The sequence below is a fragment of the Mesocricetus auratus genome, unplaced genomic scaffold (genome assembly GCF_017639785.1).
Source record: "Mesocricetus auratus isolate SY011 unplaced genomic scaffold, BCM_Maur_2.0 Super-Scaffold_100676, whole genome shotgun sequence".
NCBI classification, from domain to species: domain Eukaryota; kingdom Metazoa; phylum Chordata; class Mammalia; order Rodentia; family Cricetidae; genus Mesocricetus; species Mesocricetus auratus.
Window position 1 is genome coordinate 144,597,291 of NW_024429266.1, and position 15,761 is coordinate 144,613,051.

Genomic DNA, 15,761 nt, shown 5'->3' on the forward strand with positions numbered 1-15,761 from the left:
ACTGAGCTCCAGGCATGGAAAGAGACAGACTGGGTCGCACTGTGTGCATGCTGACTTGCCATTGCCTTGTCGATGCTCTGCTGCTGGCCTGGTTGCTGTTGCCCGGTTCCGTGCTGCTTCTGAGCGCACGCAGTGACTTGGCGCGGCTGCAGCTGGAGGAGGAGCTGGGCACACAGCATCCTCACCTGCGAGTGGTGCGGGTAGCCATCGACTTGAGCACAGTGCGCCAGAGTGCAGGAGCTGTTGTGCTCAGTGCGCAAGCTCCCCAGGCCGGAGGGGCTGCAGCGCCTGCAGCTCATCAACAATGCAGGTGAGACTCCTCAACAGACCAGGGCTGAAGACTCTCACCAGTGGGTCGTCCCTAAAAGTCCAGACTCCAAGCAGAAATAGGATGTCCCTGCAGGGTTAGACCAGCCTCCTTGTCTAAAGCTCCTGTGAAACTTTCTCATTGCTTTCAACAGTGCCTCCTGGTGGGAGCGGAAGTCAAGACATCAGGTCTCAGAACTAATCCCCCTGCTTTTCTAAAGAGGTCTCAGACAGGTGTATTCTTAGCTTGCATTAGCAGTGTCTGCAGATCTGAGATGAATTGGAAAAAGAGATATGAGAGAACCTGTGGAAGGCTGAAGAGAAGAGAGTCCCCGCTGCTGTGTCATTTCTTCCGTCCTGTTTCTTCAGGTACTCTTGGGGATGTGTCCAATGGCTTCCTGAACGTGAATGACCCAGCTGAAGTGAACAACTACTGGGCTCTAAACCTGACCTCCATGCTCTGTGTGACCTCCGGTAACCTGAATGCCTTCTGAGAGAGGCCTGGCTTCAGCAAGACTGTGGCTAACATCTCATCTCTGTGTGCCCTACAGCCCTTCAAGGGTTGGGGGCTGTACTGTGCCGGGAAGGCTGCCCGAGACATGTTGTACCAGGTCCTAGCTGCTGAGGAACCCAGTGTGAGGGGGCTGAGGGAGCTCCAGGTAGGTGGGTGATACGTCCATTACGTCCCCAGACATGGCTGGTGCCTTTCTGGGGACTGGAAAGGTAGGGAACTCGTCAATATTCTCAGAAAAGAATCTAAAGAATATATTGTTCCCTGCTCCCTTGGTTCCTCATCTTGCAAGGAAAATACAGACACAGAAGTTATGGCTTTCAGAGACAGAGGTATGTAGCATTAGGAATTGTCTAACTAGCAGGTGGGACAAAACATCCATGCACCTAAAAATAAATAAGTTACAATTTGAAAACAAAAGACTACATTACCTTTATATGCTTAGTTGTGTGTTTATATCCCTCAAGGGTCACATAATATCCATCCATGTATCCTGAACACCTAGCAAAACTTCCTGTAGGCCCGCCACAATAAATGTTCAAAGACAAGCAGGAGACCTTGTTGAGTGGTGAGCATCGAAGGCAGATCTAAGCTGGAACCCTGAATGGGGTGGGAAAGGGGTGCTGGGATGAAGAAGACAGGGTCCTCTTCTCATCCATGTTACAGTGTAGGTGGTCATCTGATGCCTTGTCTTGTCTCAGCAGCCTGTTAAGATGCCACTGTGCTGGGCCTTTCTTCTTGCCTGGTGATTTCTGTAGTTAGAAAGTAGCAATATATGGAGGAATGTGTGAGCTACTCAAGGGTGAGATCCAGGTTTCTGTTCCCCTTAGGAGGAGGTCAGGATCCTGGAAGCAGGTGGGATAATGGTCTGTCTACTACTTGAGTGGGCAGGACAGGATCCAAACTAGCTTCTAACTCTTGATCTACATGGGTCTCCTCAGATTACCTGGCACTGCCCTTCACACACATACATGATATTGCTTGTTCCAGCCTACCTGCTTTGAGCTCAGCCTAGACTCATTCAGACAGCAGTGATCACATGTAAGCCACAGCTAGGAGGGAAGCTGATTGCAGATGAGCCCAGAGTTCAGTTAGCTCTCTGGAGGCTGTCTCAGAGATCATGGAGGAACTAAGAGGTTTAGGTATCCCCAGAGCCTGTAGACAAGCAGGAACCACTCTAGTAAGAATGTTCTAACAGGTTTCCAAAGAGAGTGGTGTCTGTTTGGACAGATAGCTTGTGTGTCCCCTGAGGTGCTCAAGGAGATAAAACTGGGCATGGTAGAGCACTTGAGAGGTGTGAGCAGGAGTTCAAAGTCAGCCCTGGCCATACAGCAAGTCAGAGGCCTGTGTGGGCTAAAGGAGACTGTTTCTCAAAATGAGACAGGAGGGCAGGCTAGAGGACATTCAAATGACGCAAAGTGATTCTTCATCCAGTCCTGGGTTCCACAATTTTTCTGTCCCTGAACACCATTAAAAGTTTACACAATTCCTTGAGGGCTGTTTATTAGCATGTGGAAGATACTCTCCAGAAATGCAGTAAGTTTAGAAAGGTGGTCAGTGACTAGTCTGTGTATGTGTGCGCCCGCGGGTGTGCATGTGTGTGTGTGTGTGTGTGTGTGTGTGTGTGTGTGTGTGTGTGTGTGTGTGTGTGTGTGTGTGTGTATGAGAGAGAGAGACAGAGACAGAGAAAGAGTTTGTGTTGTGTTTATGGGTATTTTGCCTTAATGTGTATCTGTTCATTACATGCAGTGCCTGCAGAGGCCAGAAGAGGGCATCATCTCCCCCTGTAACTGCAGTCACAGATGGTTGTAAGCTGCCATGCTGGTTCTGTAAATCAAACCCTGGTTTTCTGCTAGAACAGCAAGGTCTCTCAACAGGAAGCCATGCCCTCTCTCATCCCCAACACTCAGCTTTTTGCTGGGGATCTGAACTCAGGTCCTCATGCTTGTACACTGAGTACTTTACCAACTGAGATCCCATCCAGGGTTTTGAGGAGCCATGTGAGTCAGCAGAGGGCAGCCAGATGAACTTATCAGAGGGCTGGAGCAGGTGATGAAATAAGGCGAAAGCAAGGTTATGGTATAGACCTGATTGAGATCAAGCTGACGTCTCACCTGGTCCCTGGTTGGCTGAGGTGGAGTGAGACACCTGTGGCGTCCAAGTATCTATTGATAGAGTGGGAAAGTCGGGAAGAGGTGTCACTTGGGTAAGAGATGATGAGCTTGATTGTGAACCACCCTTAATAGACTTTAGCGTTGAGTTCAGAACTCAGTAGTAATGTGAGCTGGGCATGGTGGTCCTCTCCTATAATCCTGGTCCTGGAGAGGCAGGAGGATCCTGAATTTCAACAGAGAATCTAACTAAAAAAAGAAAAAAATAAAGACAACATAATGGAGCCTTGGGCCAGACCTGACTCAGCTCCACCCTCCACACACAGTGGGATCTCAACCTCTGTCCCTGTCTTGAACTTTCCATCCACTAGGTCCCCTGGACACAGACATGCAGCAGTTGGCTCGAGAAACCTCCAAGAACCCAGAGTTAAGGACCAGACTACAGGAGCGGAAGTCGAAGGGGGGGCTGGTAGATTGTGGGACCTCAGCCCAGAAACTGCTGACCTTCCTGCAAAAGGAACTTTCCAGTCTGGTGCCCACATGGACTTCTATGACTGTTAAGACCATGTCATGACACAGCGACCCCTCCACCTGACCTGACACAAATATAACCAATCAGACACAGCGGGCAGGGAGTGGCTGGCACTACCAGTCATCAGATGGCTGGTGAAGGCCCTGAGAGGGGTGATGGGTATTGGAGTAGGATCTCTATCCCCAGGAAGAGAACTTTAGAGCTGGGAAGAGGAGGAGAAGCTGAAACCCTGGACAGGGGAGGTTGAGTGTCTTGTCTGTGGGGTGAGCAGGATGGGATCTGATGTGGAAAGAGGACCAAGAGAATCACATTAATGCTCCTTGAATTGCTTACGATTGTTCTGATGCCTTCTTCCTCTGTATACTCTGTTTCCCCTTGACTCTAGTCCAAACACATCGGTATAAGGCAGATGTAATAATGTGGGTTGCCCTTCATGGATGCCTGTTGACCTCCTCTAGAGGGCAGAGGAGTGACACCACAGTTCCTTAGCTAGGGTGTCCTGAGAACTTTACTGTCACTTCCAAGAGCATGGCCAGAGAGCTGTCTGTCTCCTGGTGTCCAGGCCCAGTGGTAAGTGTAGGTCCAAAGTCATCGAAATAGGTCTACCAGGACGCCTATGCCTTTGTCATGCTTCTGTCCACACTGATGAACTTTCCTGTCATTTTCTAAAGTCCTAGAGCTAGTCAAAGAGTATCCTTGCTCAGGGCCCAGTATAGCAACAGCCCTCCAGCGAGTGCTTGGATTTCCAGTTCTTCCCCTTGCCAACCTGTCAGTGCTGTAAAAAGTCCCCAGCTGCTGTGGTGACCCCTCTTGACACTGTCCCTGTGGCTCATGGCCTCCCGAAGGGAGGATGAACAAGGATTCATGACGGAAGTGCTGAGAGATTTGAAACTTGTGCAGAGCTCAATCATGCATGCATGCCCACCTGCACACACAGAGGCCACAGGTCCAAGTCAGGCATCTTAGTTTCACTTATATTTTGATGTGTGTTTTTTCACTGACTCTAGCTCACCAGTTAGGCTAGACTGGGAGACTGGCAACCAGAGAGTACTGGGATCCTCCTGTCTCTACCCCCCCCCACGCACTGGAATTACAGATAGTATCACTACAGCAGCTTTTTACAACATGCTGGGATCTGAACTTAAGATGTAATGTTGAGCAGCAAGTGTTTTCCCAATGAGGCATCTCCTCAACCCCCAAGACTTGCATGAGACCCAAAAGAGAAGGGGCAACGTTAGGAAGAGGAAATACCACTTTGCTCTCTGGAGAATTCAGATACAGAAACCAAAGCAGACCCAGTGAAGGTCAAAGACTGGGACAGGTGTACATAAACACAATGTGGGTATAGGGAGAGTTCTGTGGGGAAGACACCTGTTACCAAATTGTCCATTTGAGTTCCATCTTAGCATCCACATAATGGAAGACACAACCAACTTGCATAGATTGATCTGACCTTCACAAGCATGTCCCTCCCCTAAGTATAATTACACTATGGTATAAAACTTCAAAATGGGTAGGGTGGTAAAGGTGCATGCCTTTGATCCCAGCACTCAGAAGGCAGAAGCAGGCAGACCTCTGTGAGTTCAAGGCCAACCTGGTCTACAGAGTGTGTTCCAGGACAGCTATGGCTGTTACACAGAGAAACCCAGTCTTATGAAAACAAACACACAAACAACAAACAAAACAAAATTCAAAATGGAGCTGGGCAGTTCTTGTGCATACCTTTAATCCCAGCACTCAGGAGGCAGAGGCAGGAAGATCTCTGGGTTTGAGGCCAACCTGGTTTATAGAGCAAGTTCCATGATGGCCATGGCTACACACAGAAACTGTCTCCAAAAATCCAATTAAAAAATTCAAAATACGAGCTGGCTTTGAACTTGAGGCAAACAAACTGCCTCAGTACTAGGAGTATATTTGTGAGGTGCCGGCTTCCTTTGCCTGTTGTTTGGGGTTGGCATTTGTATCAAGCAGCAATAGACTGCTATCTGGATACAGAGAGGCTAGTGTGTTGTTTTGAGACAGTGCCTTTTCTGTAGCTTTGCTTGGCAGACTTGGTACTATGTAGCCCATGCTGGCCTTAACATATGATGCAATCTGACTCAGGTTCCTGAGTGGCTGTGATAATGGATATGCTACCACTCCCTGCTTCACATGGGCCTGCTTTTGTTTTACTGCATCAGTACAGAATCTCATGTATTTTAGGTTGTTATTGAAATTCCTATGTAGTAGAGAGTGCCCTTGATCTCCTGATCTTCCTGAATTATGTCTCCTTAACTCTTGGAATACAGAACTCTGACTCCTGAGTGCTGGGAGTAAGGTATGCACCTCTGTGTCCACAGTCACTTACAGATGTAGGCAGAGACCTGGAGGATGGTGTTGAACTTCAATTATCTCTCATTGGTTACTTCTCTACCATTAACATGACTATTTTCACCTCTTTCTTTGGGGCTTTTGAATACATTTGTCAAAATCATGGAGAATATTTCTTAGAGTGAAATCAGTAGAAATAAGTATTGACTTAGGAGACATCTGATGAAAAATAAGGACAAGGGTCTATGGTAATAAGTTGATCACATGACCAAGAGAACATGGTTTAATTAAAACAAGCAAACAAGAATCAATAGGGGTTATTCCAATTTTTTGTACCTGCTGAGGTTTGATATGTTGCCAAGTATGTGGTCGATTTTTGAGAAGGTTCCATGTGCTGGTGAGAACAAGGAAAAAGATATATATATACCTTACGAGACAGGGTTTCTCTGTATTGTTTTTGGAGGCTATCGGTCCAGCCTGGCCTTGAACTCACAGAGATCTGCCTGCCTCTGCCTCCCGAGTGCTGGGATTAAAGGCGTGCACCACCACCGCCGGGCAAGGTATATTCTTTATGTGGATGGAATATTCTATAGATGTCTGTTAATTCCAATTGGGTCGTAACTTGTATTAGAACCCTTTGCTTCTTTGTTAAGTTTCTGTCTGGTATTCCTGTCTAGTGGTGAGAGTAGGGTGTTGAAGTCTCCCACTATACGTGTGTGGGCCTTTATATGTGATTTGAGTTTTAGTAATGTTTCTTTTAAGAACGTGGGTGCCTTTGTATTTGGGGCATAGATGTTCAGAATTGAAACTTTATTTTTGTGGATTTCTCCTGTGATGACCTCCTTCATCTCTTTTGATTGATTTTATTTTAAAATCAAATTTGTTAGATTTAGGATTGCTATACCAGTGTTTCTTGGGTCCATTTGATAGGAAAATCTTTTCCCAACCTTTAACTCTGAGGTAAAGTCTGTCTTTGAGGGTGAGGTATGTTTCTTGTATGCAGCAGAAGGATGGGTTCTGTCTTCCAATCCATTCTGTTAGCCTGTGTCTTTTTATGGGTGAGTTAAGGCTATTAATATTGAAGGATATTAATGACCATTGATTGCTCATTCTTCTTTGATTCAGAATGGCTGTTGTTGGTGGAATTATGTGTGGAATTCCCCCCCTTTTTTCTTTTGGCTGTTGGTAAAGTGGGATTATCTACTGCCTATGTTTTTCTGGTTGTAGTTAACTTCCTTGAGTTGGAGTTTTCCTTCCAGAACTTTCTGTTGGGCTGGGTTAGTGGATATGTATTGCTTGAATGAAGTTTTGCCATGGAATATCTTGTTTTCTCCATCTATACTGACTGAGAGATTTGCTGGGTATAGTAGTCTGGTCTCTTAGTCTGGTATAGCATCCATGGTCTCTTAGTGTTGGTAGAATATCTATCCAGGACCTTCTGGCTTTCAGAGTTTCCATGGAGAAGTCAGGTATAATTCTGATAGGTTTGACTTTATATGTTACTTGGCCTTTTTCCTTAGCTGCTCTTAATATTCTTTCTTTATTCGGTATATATTGGGGTCTTGATTATTGTGTGGCGAGGGGACTTTTTTTGTGGTCCACTCTATTTGGTGTTCTGTAAGCTTCTTGTACCTTCATTGCCATGACTTTCTTTAGGTTGGGAAAGTTTTCTTCTATGATTTTGTTGAATATGTTTTCTGCCCCTTTGAGGTGGTTTTCTTCACCTTCCTATAGCCAACACCCCATCATGATAAAGGTCTTGGAGAGATCCGGGATAACAGGAACTTACCTTAACATAATAAAAGCTATATACAGCAAGACAACAGCCAACATCAAACTAAATGGACAGAAACTCAACGTGATTCCTCTAAGATCAGGAACAAGACAAGGCTTTCTACTCTCTCCATAGCTCTGCAATATTGTACTTGAAGTTCTAACTAGATCAACATGACAAAAAAATAGATCAAGGGAATACAAATTGTAAAGAGGTCAAACTTTCAGTATTTGCAGATGATATGATAGTTTACATAAGTGACCCAAAGAACTCTTACAGCTGATTAACACCTTCAGCAAAGTGGCAGGCTACAAGATCAACTCAAGAAAATCAGTAGCCCTACTATATAGACGATAAAAGGGCTGAGAAAGTAATCAGAGAAACATCACCCTTTACAATAGCCACAAACAACATAAAATACCTTGGGGTAATGCTAACCAAACAAGTGAAAGACCTGTATTGCAAGAACTTTGAGTCTTTAAAGAAAGAAATTAAAGAAGCCTTCAGAAAATGGAAAGATTCCTGATGGGGGAAGTAAGGTTAGGCGGTAGTCCGAGATTTCTCTCGCGGTCACGTGCTCTTTTACTGGCGGCCTGCTGATTTCGGCCTGAATAAAACTCCACTGGTAACAAAATTAACTGCTTTATACAATGTCAACAACTAACATTACGATGCAGGATATTAAGAATTTTCTTGTTTTTTGTATCGATGGGAATTTTAGAAAGAGTTGATGACCTACCTGAAAGGTACTTCCCTCCCACGATGGTGATTATTAGTTTCATAATCAATATAATTTTGCTAAAGAAATGGTTCAAAAATAGGGTGAAACTTATACAGGTCATACGGTTATTGCAGGATAGTTATGAAATCTTAGTACAAAGAATTCAGGAAATGGAAAATTCCTTGCAGGATAGTAAGGAAGGTTTGGTAGAAAATATTCAGGATATTAAAAATGATAATGTAAGTCTGACAAACAGGTTTAAAGAGACGGAACAAAAAATTGAATTACTTTTAAGAAAAATGTGTTCAACAGACAGAATAGAAAAAGTGGAAGATAATGTTGAAACGTTTAACCAACAAAACTGTTCCATGTTTGATGATTTCACTAGCAAACTACAAAGACTGGAACCAGGGTGCTGGGAAGGCTTCTCTTTACATAATGGTGATCAGGAGTGGTATTGAATTTCCACGTAGAATGACAAAAGCTTTAAAGGAATTTTAGAAACAGAAGAATGGAGAGAAGCGCAGATTTTTGGTAGCAGCATTTTCTCAGGTGGGCTCTGTTTTGCTAGCGACAGGCAGAGACTCACGCCACGGCTCGCTTAAGGGTGTCTTCCTGACTCAGCATAAGCAAAAAACAAAACAAAACAAAACACAACAACAACAACAACAACAAAACACAGCAAGGTTCTTTTAAGAGGCTCTGCTAACGATTGAAGGGTGTGTATGTACAGCTGGAAGTGGCAGCTTTTGCTGGATGTCAGCATGGACTGAGGCGGTAAGCTGGAGTCACGCTTACGCCCGCCATCTTGGAAAAACGGCAGTTTAAACAGCCACGGTTTTAACAGATAAGACACGTGGCCAGAAAAACACAAAGATTTACAGTAAAGTCAGACTTGGATGAAGAAAAACTTCTAAAGGTTTACAGTGTGTTTAAAAATATATGTAAGATTGAGAGAGAGAGAAAAAAAAGGACAAAGTGGTAAATAAGTAGAGAAGCCGGCTGTGGTGGCGCATGCCGGTAGGAATTGCTCCAGAGGCAGAGGCAGAGGCAGGCAGGTTTCCAAAGAGAAACCCTGTCTCAGCAAAAAATAAATAAAAGTAAAAGAAATGAAGTAATAATAGATAAATAAATAAGCCATGTAAAGATGGAAAATACACAGAGTCTGGATACTGTACGCTATTGTGTTTTTCAGTATTTTGATTGCTCAGGAAGGAACAACTGCTAAAGTACACTTGATTATAAATGCTGCTGAAGTAATTCAACTTATACCTTTTAAAAATGCCTTGCCTTCTATATCCAAAAGATGCCCATTCATACAACAAAGATGTCTGTTCCACTATGTTCATAGCAGCTTTATTTGTAATTGCCAGAATTTTAATGGGGACTGGGTTAAATCTGTATATTGCTTTCAGTTAGATTGGCATTTTTACTATGTTGATCCTACCTATCCAAGAGCATGGGAGATCTTTCCATTTTCTGATGTCTTCTTTAATTTCTTTCTTTAGAGACTCAAAGTTCTTTGATACAAGTCTTTTACTTGTTTGGTTAGTGTTACCCTGAGGTATTTTATGTTGTTTGTGGCTATTGTAAAGGGTGATGTTTCTCTGATTTCTTTCTCAGCACTTTTATCATCTGTATATAGTAGGTCTACTGATTTTCTTGAGTTGATCTTGTATCCTGCCAATTTGCTGAAGGTATTTATCAGCTATACGAGTTCCCTGGTGGAGTTTTTTGGGTCACTTATGGAAACTATCATATCATTTGCAAATAGTGAAAGTTTGACCTCTTCCTTTACAATTTGTATTCCCTTGATCTATTTTTTTTGTCGTGTTGATCTAGCTAGAACTTCAAGTACAATATTGAAGAGGTATGGAGAGAGTGGACAGCCTTGTCTTGTTCCTGATCTTAGAGGAATTGCGTTGAGTTTCTGTCCATTTAGTTTGATGTTGGCTGTTGTCTTGCTGTATATAGCTTTTATTATGTTAAGGTAAGTTCCTGTTATCCCGGATCTCTCCAAGACCTTTATCATGATGGGGTGTTGGATTTTGTCACAGGTTTTTTTTCAGGATCTAGTGAGATGATCATGTGATTTTGTATCTCAACTTGTTTATATGGTGGATTACATTGATGGATTTTCATATGTTGAACCATCCTTTCATCCCTGGGATGAAGCCTAATTGGGCATGGTGGATGAGTTTTCTTGGATCTGATTTGCCAGTATTTTACTGAGTATTATTGCATTAGTGTTCATGAGGGATATTGGTCTGAAGTTCCTTGTTTTCCCAAGCTGGAGTTTATTTAAACTCCAATTAAACTTTTCTTTGTTTGTTTTTCCATACAAGGTTTCTCTGTGTAGCCAAGGTTTCCAAGTTCCTGGAACTCTCTGTAGACCAGACTCGCCTAGATTTCAAAGAGATACACCTGCTTCTGCCTCTCAAGTACTGTCAGACAAATATTCTCTTCATCACTTTGAACACATCAGGCGATTGTCTCTGGGATCCTGGGCTTTGGTTTGATGTCTCAGGCCTAATGGGTATCATATGAATGACATCATCTATAACCCTCACAGATGTTAGTCCAGGCCCTGGGTTTCCATGGAACACAGCATTTTGTCACAACATGCCAACGTAGTCAGAGGCTGCCTGCTCTCAGAGTGAATGCTCCTGGTCCATCTCCCCACACATACACTCTGGGTTTCCAGGTGTCTGTTGTCTTGGCAACTGCTATTGCATCTGGTTTTACTAGAGGCTCATCTCTGTGAGTGTTGGGTGCAGTAAGAGGATCATGATTCTCCCCCTATGACTGGGTCTTAGATTCTGTGACCTTTGTTTCATTCTCTGAGTTTCTGGATGGTTCCTGACAGTGCCATTGGAGTCACATTCTGCAGTCCACGGATATGGAAGGTACTTAATTCTTTTCCTGAGCAACAAGTACCTGGTTAGGTTGTCTGCAATGTCTTTGGGTGTCTCCTTTAGGACATAGGAATGTGTAGTTATGGACAGTCACCTGGGCCTGATATAAACATTTTCTTTAAACTTCCCCATTGTGAATTTGTTTCTAGCCATATCAACAAGGACCCGACCATGGAGCAGGGCAGGGAGGCCTACTACTCCTCCGAGGAGTCCTTCATGACGGACTATAAGATGATGATGACCCTGGGCCGGGGACATTTTTCCAAGGTCAAACTGGCCTTCCACGTTCCTACTGTAACCTGTGTGGCTGTAAAAGCTGCTAGAAATAAGAAGAACGCATCTCTTGTCAACCGTGAAGTCAACATCATGAAATGTCTCAAATATCCGAATATCATTAAGTTGTTTTTACGTGCTCCAAACAAGAGATACCACCTTCTAGTGATGGAGTACACATCAGAGGTAGATCTTCTTCGACACATTCTGGAAGTGGGGTCCTTAGAGGAGAGCGAGGTGCGAAGGCTATTTACCCAGATACTCCTTGCAGTGGAGTACTGCCATAGCAACCATATTGCCCACAGGGACATTAAGGCCAATAACATACTCCTGGACAGCAGAGGTGATGCCAAACTGTGTGATTTTGGCCTTGCTGCCAACGTGACCCCAGGACAGCTGCTGAAGGACTTCTGTGGCACTCTGCTCTACTGTGCCCCAGAACTCTTTGCAGAGGAGGCCTATGATGGGTGTGCCACAGATATGTGGAGTCTAGGTGTGCTCCTCTTCCTAATGGTGGTTGGGCGCTTTCCCTTCCGGGCCAGCTCTCCTAAAGGTGTTAGGCATCAGATCCTTGTCGCAAACTTCACCATACCTCAGCATGTTTCCATTGATATTTTCAATGTCATCGTAGAACTGCTGATGATCAACCCGGGAAGGAGGCCGACCATTGATCAAATCATGAAGCGCCCCATGATCAGGGACAGGAAGACTCGTTTGCCACCTCCTTCCACACAGAAACCCCCAGGCACCCTGAGCCCAAGCATTGTCAACACCATGGTGGTCATGGGGTATAAATCTGAGGAAAGAATTGATTCTCTGAGAGACCCAAACTACAACCAGGTGATGGCCACTTACCTGATTCTCCAACACCAGTCTCCTGGGGGAGACTGCTGCCATCACCAGGTGAAATCCATGCAGCCAGACCTTGTCCTCAACCTGGATGATCTTCACACAATTGTGTTAACATGTCACATGAACGCTTCCATTTTATTTTCTGACTTTTGGTTCTGTCCACATTGTTTGGAAGGAAACTCTTTTCCTTTGTTGGTTTTAGTGTTCACACAGAGTCTTGTCCTGTTAAGTAGGAACAACTCAGGTTCAGTGTAGGGAGTTGCAGGCTGAGTGTAACCCTTCACAAGGAACATGCACGTTCTGATTATTTAAATTCTGAGATGTGGATCCTGGCGCTGGGAGCTGCGTGAATGCAAAGACTGAAACCAGCCTGTGGCAGCATCCTTGTCTCATCTCAGGCCTGGTGGATGAGAGAGGCCGGAATGGCAGCTTGCTGCCCAGAGGTCAGGGAGACACCTCATTTGAAAAGTAAGGTGGAAGTCCATGGTGGTGGAGCACCACATAACCCAGGACTGGGAGCAGCCTGATCTCTGTTGTTTCTGGTCTGTAGCCTGGGCTACAGAGAGAGTTCAAGCACAGCCACTTGTGCACAGAGAAACCCTGTCTCAAAAATCAAACTAAAGTATTAGGGTGTGAAAGCACTGGGTCTCTATTCCTGGTCTACACACGAGCTCAATCAGTGAGAAGAGACAGACAGACACGACCACTCACACATACACCCCTGTGGGCATGGATGTGTCAGGCTAATATACACACATACTCATTATGTACAGTTCTCCAATCCTGCCTTACCTGTTCCTCAATTCTGTCTAGACCCTATATCCATCGTATTTTATTCTCATTTTCAAAATTCAAGACTCATAAACCCCACAGTGACAGATGTATCAGGCTTTTCTTATAGAATTCCTTTTTCCCTTCTCTCTTCTTATTTTGAAACAGGTTTCCTGTATGCAGTACAGGCTGCCAAGAATGGCGACCCTGCTACACCCAACTGAGTGTTGGGGCTACAGGTGAGCTCCTATTCCTATTGGGTTTTGTGGCTTTGTTTTTAAATGATGCATGTAGCTGTGGATATCCTTACATTTGTAATCTTTCTATCTCCATGTACCAATGAAGGGATTAAAGTAATTCTCCACCAAGTCTGGTTTATTTTGTCCTGGGGACAAAACCAGGTTTTCCTGCATGCTGGGCAAGTGCTGTCCCAACTGACTCACACCTGTATCTCAGCCAAGCCTGGGATCCACTGTGTAGCTGAGGAAGACCTGGAGCTCTGGGTCATCCCTATGGAATAACAGATCTGCACCATTGACCCTGCCTTTTCTCTTTCACTATTTCTAGATGACCTGACTTTCTACTGAGAGTCTTTTGAAGGACCACAAACATGAGCGTAGCCTTTTCTTCTGAAGCTGGTGAGCTGTGACCTGGCTGGGAGGGAGGTAAAGGAAGGTGTCCCCATCCCATGCCATATCAAGGACACGCAGGTCAGTGTGCAGCAGCCCAGGTCATCACCCGTGTAGCCAGATATTTTCAAAGCCCCGTTCTGATTAGCAGTCCTCAGGCTGGTCTCATCTAACTTCCTACGCAGCTCCGTGGGACAGAATGGAAGGCAGAAGCCTCTCCAGTGCATGTCCACAGCAGCAGCTGATGATAGTAGGAAGATGAAGCCTCACATTGCTTGAAGGTTCAGTCCCCTCATCCCTGGGCTCTCCCTCCCTCCCATTTTCCCTTTCTAGGCATTTTGTGGATTTCCCTTAAGACTAGATGGCAGAGCCAAGGTGAAGGTGTATGCTGATATCCCTGGATTCTGGAGGCTTAGATTGTGGACTAGCCATAGACTCAAATCCAGCCTGTGCATTATAAGGAGCAATAGTCTAGCTTTGGTGGCATTGTGAGATCTCTCTCTAAAAACAGAATGTGAACAGGAGGACCTGAGGTCAGCGGGTCCACTGTGCACAGTGGTTATTGTTCGTGGGATTTTTGCCAGCACTAAATAATATCAGGTGGACTTTGCCTGGTATTAGGGGTAGAGACAAGAGCATCAGGCAGTCAAGGTCATCTTCCAAAGCACAGAGTTTGAGGCCAGTCTAGGAAGAATGAAACTATTTTATTTTTATTTATTCATTCATTTATTTATTTATTTGTTTTTATGAGACAGGGTTTCTCTGTATTGTTTTGGAGGCTGTCGATCCTGCCCAGCCTCGAACTCACAGAGATCTGCCTGCCTATGCCTCCGGAGTGCTGGGATTAAATGCAAGCACCACCACCGCCGGGCTGACACTATTTTAAATAAACAATCCTTACTCCCAAATCTTAATCCCCATATCTGAGAAAACAATGACATGGCAACCCACCACAACCTCATATTCCTCATGAATCAGACTGCCTTTCCCAGGTATAGATGAAACCAGAGCATCCAGATGTGCCGTGAATATTTCGAGTGATTCACATCTGGAATTGGCTGAGCATGGAGTCATCTCTTGTGCAGTGTACTGAGGAGCTGTTCAGTAAGTGCTTCCTATTGATCATGTGGGAGGAGGGAAAGGGGAGGAATGGAGGGCATGGAGACTCAGTCCTGGGCAAATGAGAAAGGCAGAATGCAGCAATGTCTTGAAGCCCTGAGACCCTCTGATGTTTTGCTGCCACCTTGTGGCCACTCTATACCTGTTCCCAGTTAGTGCCCCTGATTTGCTGCATCCCCTGCTTCAACTCAGGACACAATTGTGGTGGTTATGTGGGTTTCAGACTGGGGTGGAGGGAGGCTTGCCGTGTGAAACCCATATAACATGCTTTTGTCCTTCTTCTTTCATGCTTTTTCTCATTTGTGATAACAAACAAAACACCGTTCAGAGCTGGGCTGTCCTGATTTTCCTGAACCGATTTCATAGACACACTGCTGCTCCTGGACATGCCCTCCACAATTGAGATGACTGGGTTGTGAGTCAAGACTGTGAAATCCATACCTGGGTGAGATTCAGAAGCACAAGAGGGCTGGGACGGTGCCTGTCTGTCCATACAGTGCCTGCTTTCATTGTGAGATATGTGGTCATGACCCAGAGAGCCAGGGAAAACCAGCTGGCTGGCTGAGGCTTGTTACCCTAGAACTTGGAGATGGAGGGACATGCATGTACCTTTTGTTTTGTCTTTGTTTTGTTTTATTATGTTTCTGAGACAGGGTTTTTCTGTCCTTCCCTGTCTCTCTAGAGCAGACTGGCCTTTGTCTCACAGACAGTTGCCTGCTTCTGTCTCCCAAGTGCTGGGATCAGAGGCGTGCACCACCACAAACACGACCACACTTGACTGCAGGTGCTTCAACCTTGCTGGACTTGAGAAAGCCTATGTCCAAAACACAAGGTGTACATATCTGTGAGTTAACATTTGAGGGAATACATGGGCTACTTACTTAAAAGTTAGAGCATACACATGGATATATACAAGGACACGGATGCACAAGCACAC

At 44.9% G+C, this 15,761-nt stretch overlaps 1 protein-coding gene and 1 pseudogene across 14 annotated transcripts; both read left to right on the forward strand.

The window, feature by feature from the left end:
- The first annotated feature begins 14 nt into the window (after positions 1–14).
- Positions 15–3,782, forward strand: LOC121136942 (annotated as a pseudogene).
- Positions 826–15,755, forward strand: LOC121136941 (sperm motility kinase X-like). 14 transcript variants are annotated; one of them, XM_040738505.1, is made up of 6 exons: positions 826–965; positions 11,330–13,315; positions 13,644–13,986; positions 14,684–14,809; positions 15,153–15,269; positions 15,507–15,755. In XM_040738505.1, the coding sequence occupies exon 2, from the start codon at positions 11,352–11,354 to the stop codon at positions 12,558–12,560; it is 1,209 nt and encodes a 402-aa protein (XP_040594439.1). In that variant the 5' UTR covers positions 826–965; positions 11,330–11,351; the 3' UTR covers positions 12,561–13,315; positions 13,644–13,986; positions 14,684–14,809; positions 15,153–15,269; positions 15,507–15,755. The 14 variants fall into 14 exon arrangements, with proteins under 14 accessions (XP_040594439.1, XP_040594433.1, XP_040594435.1 ...); XM_040738499.1 differs by lacking the exon at positions 826–965 and having other exon boundaries at positions 10,469–13,315; positions 13,644–13,786; positions 13,891–13,986; XM_040738501.1 differs by lacking the exon at positions 826–965 and having other exon boundaries at positions 10,469–13,315; positions 13,644–13,786; positions 13,891–13,986; positions 14,698–14,809.
- The last annotated feature ends 6 nt before the right edge of the window (positions 15,756–15,761 follow it).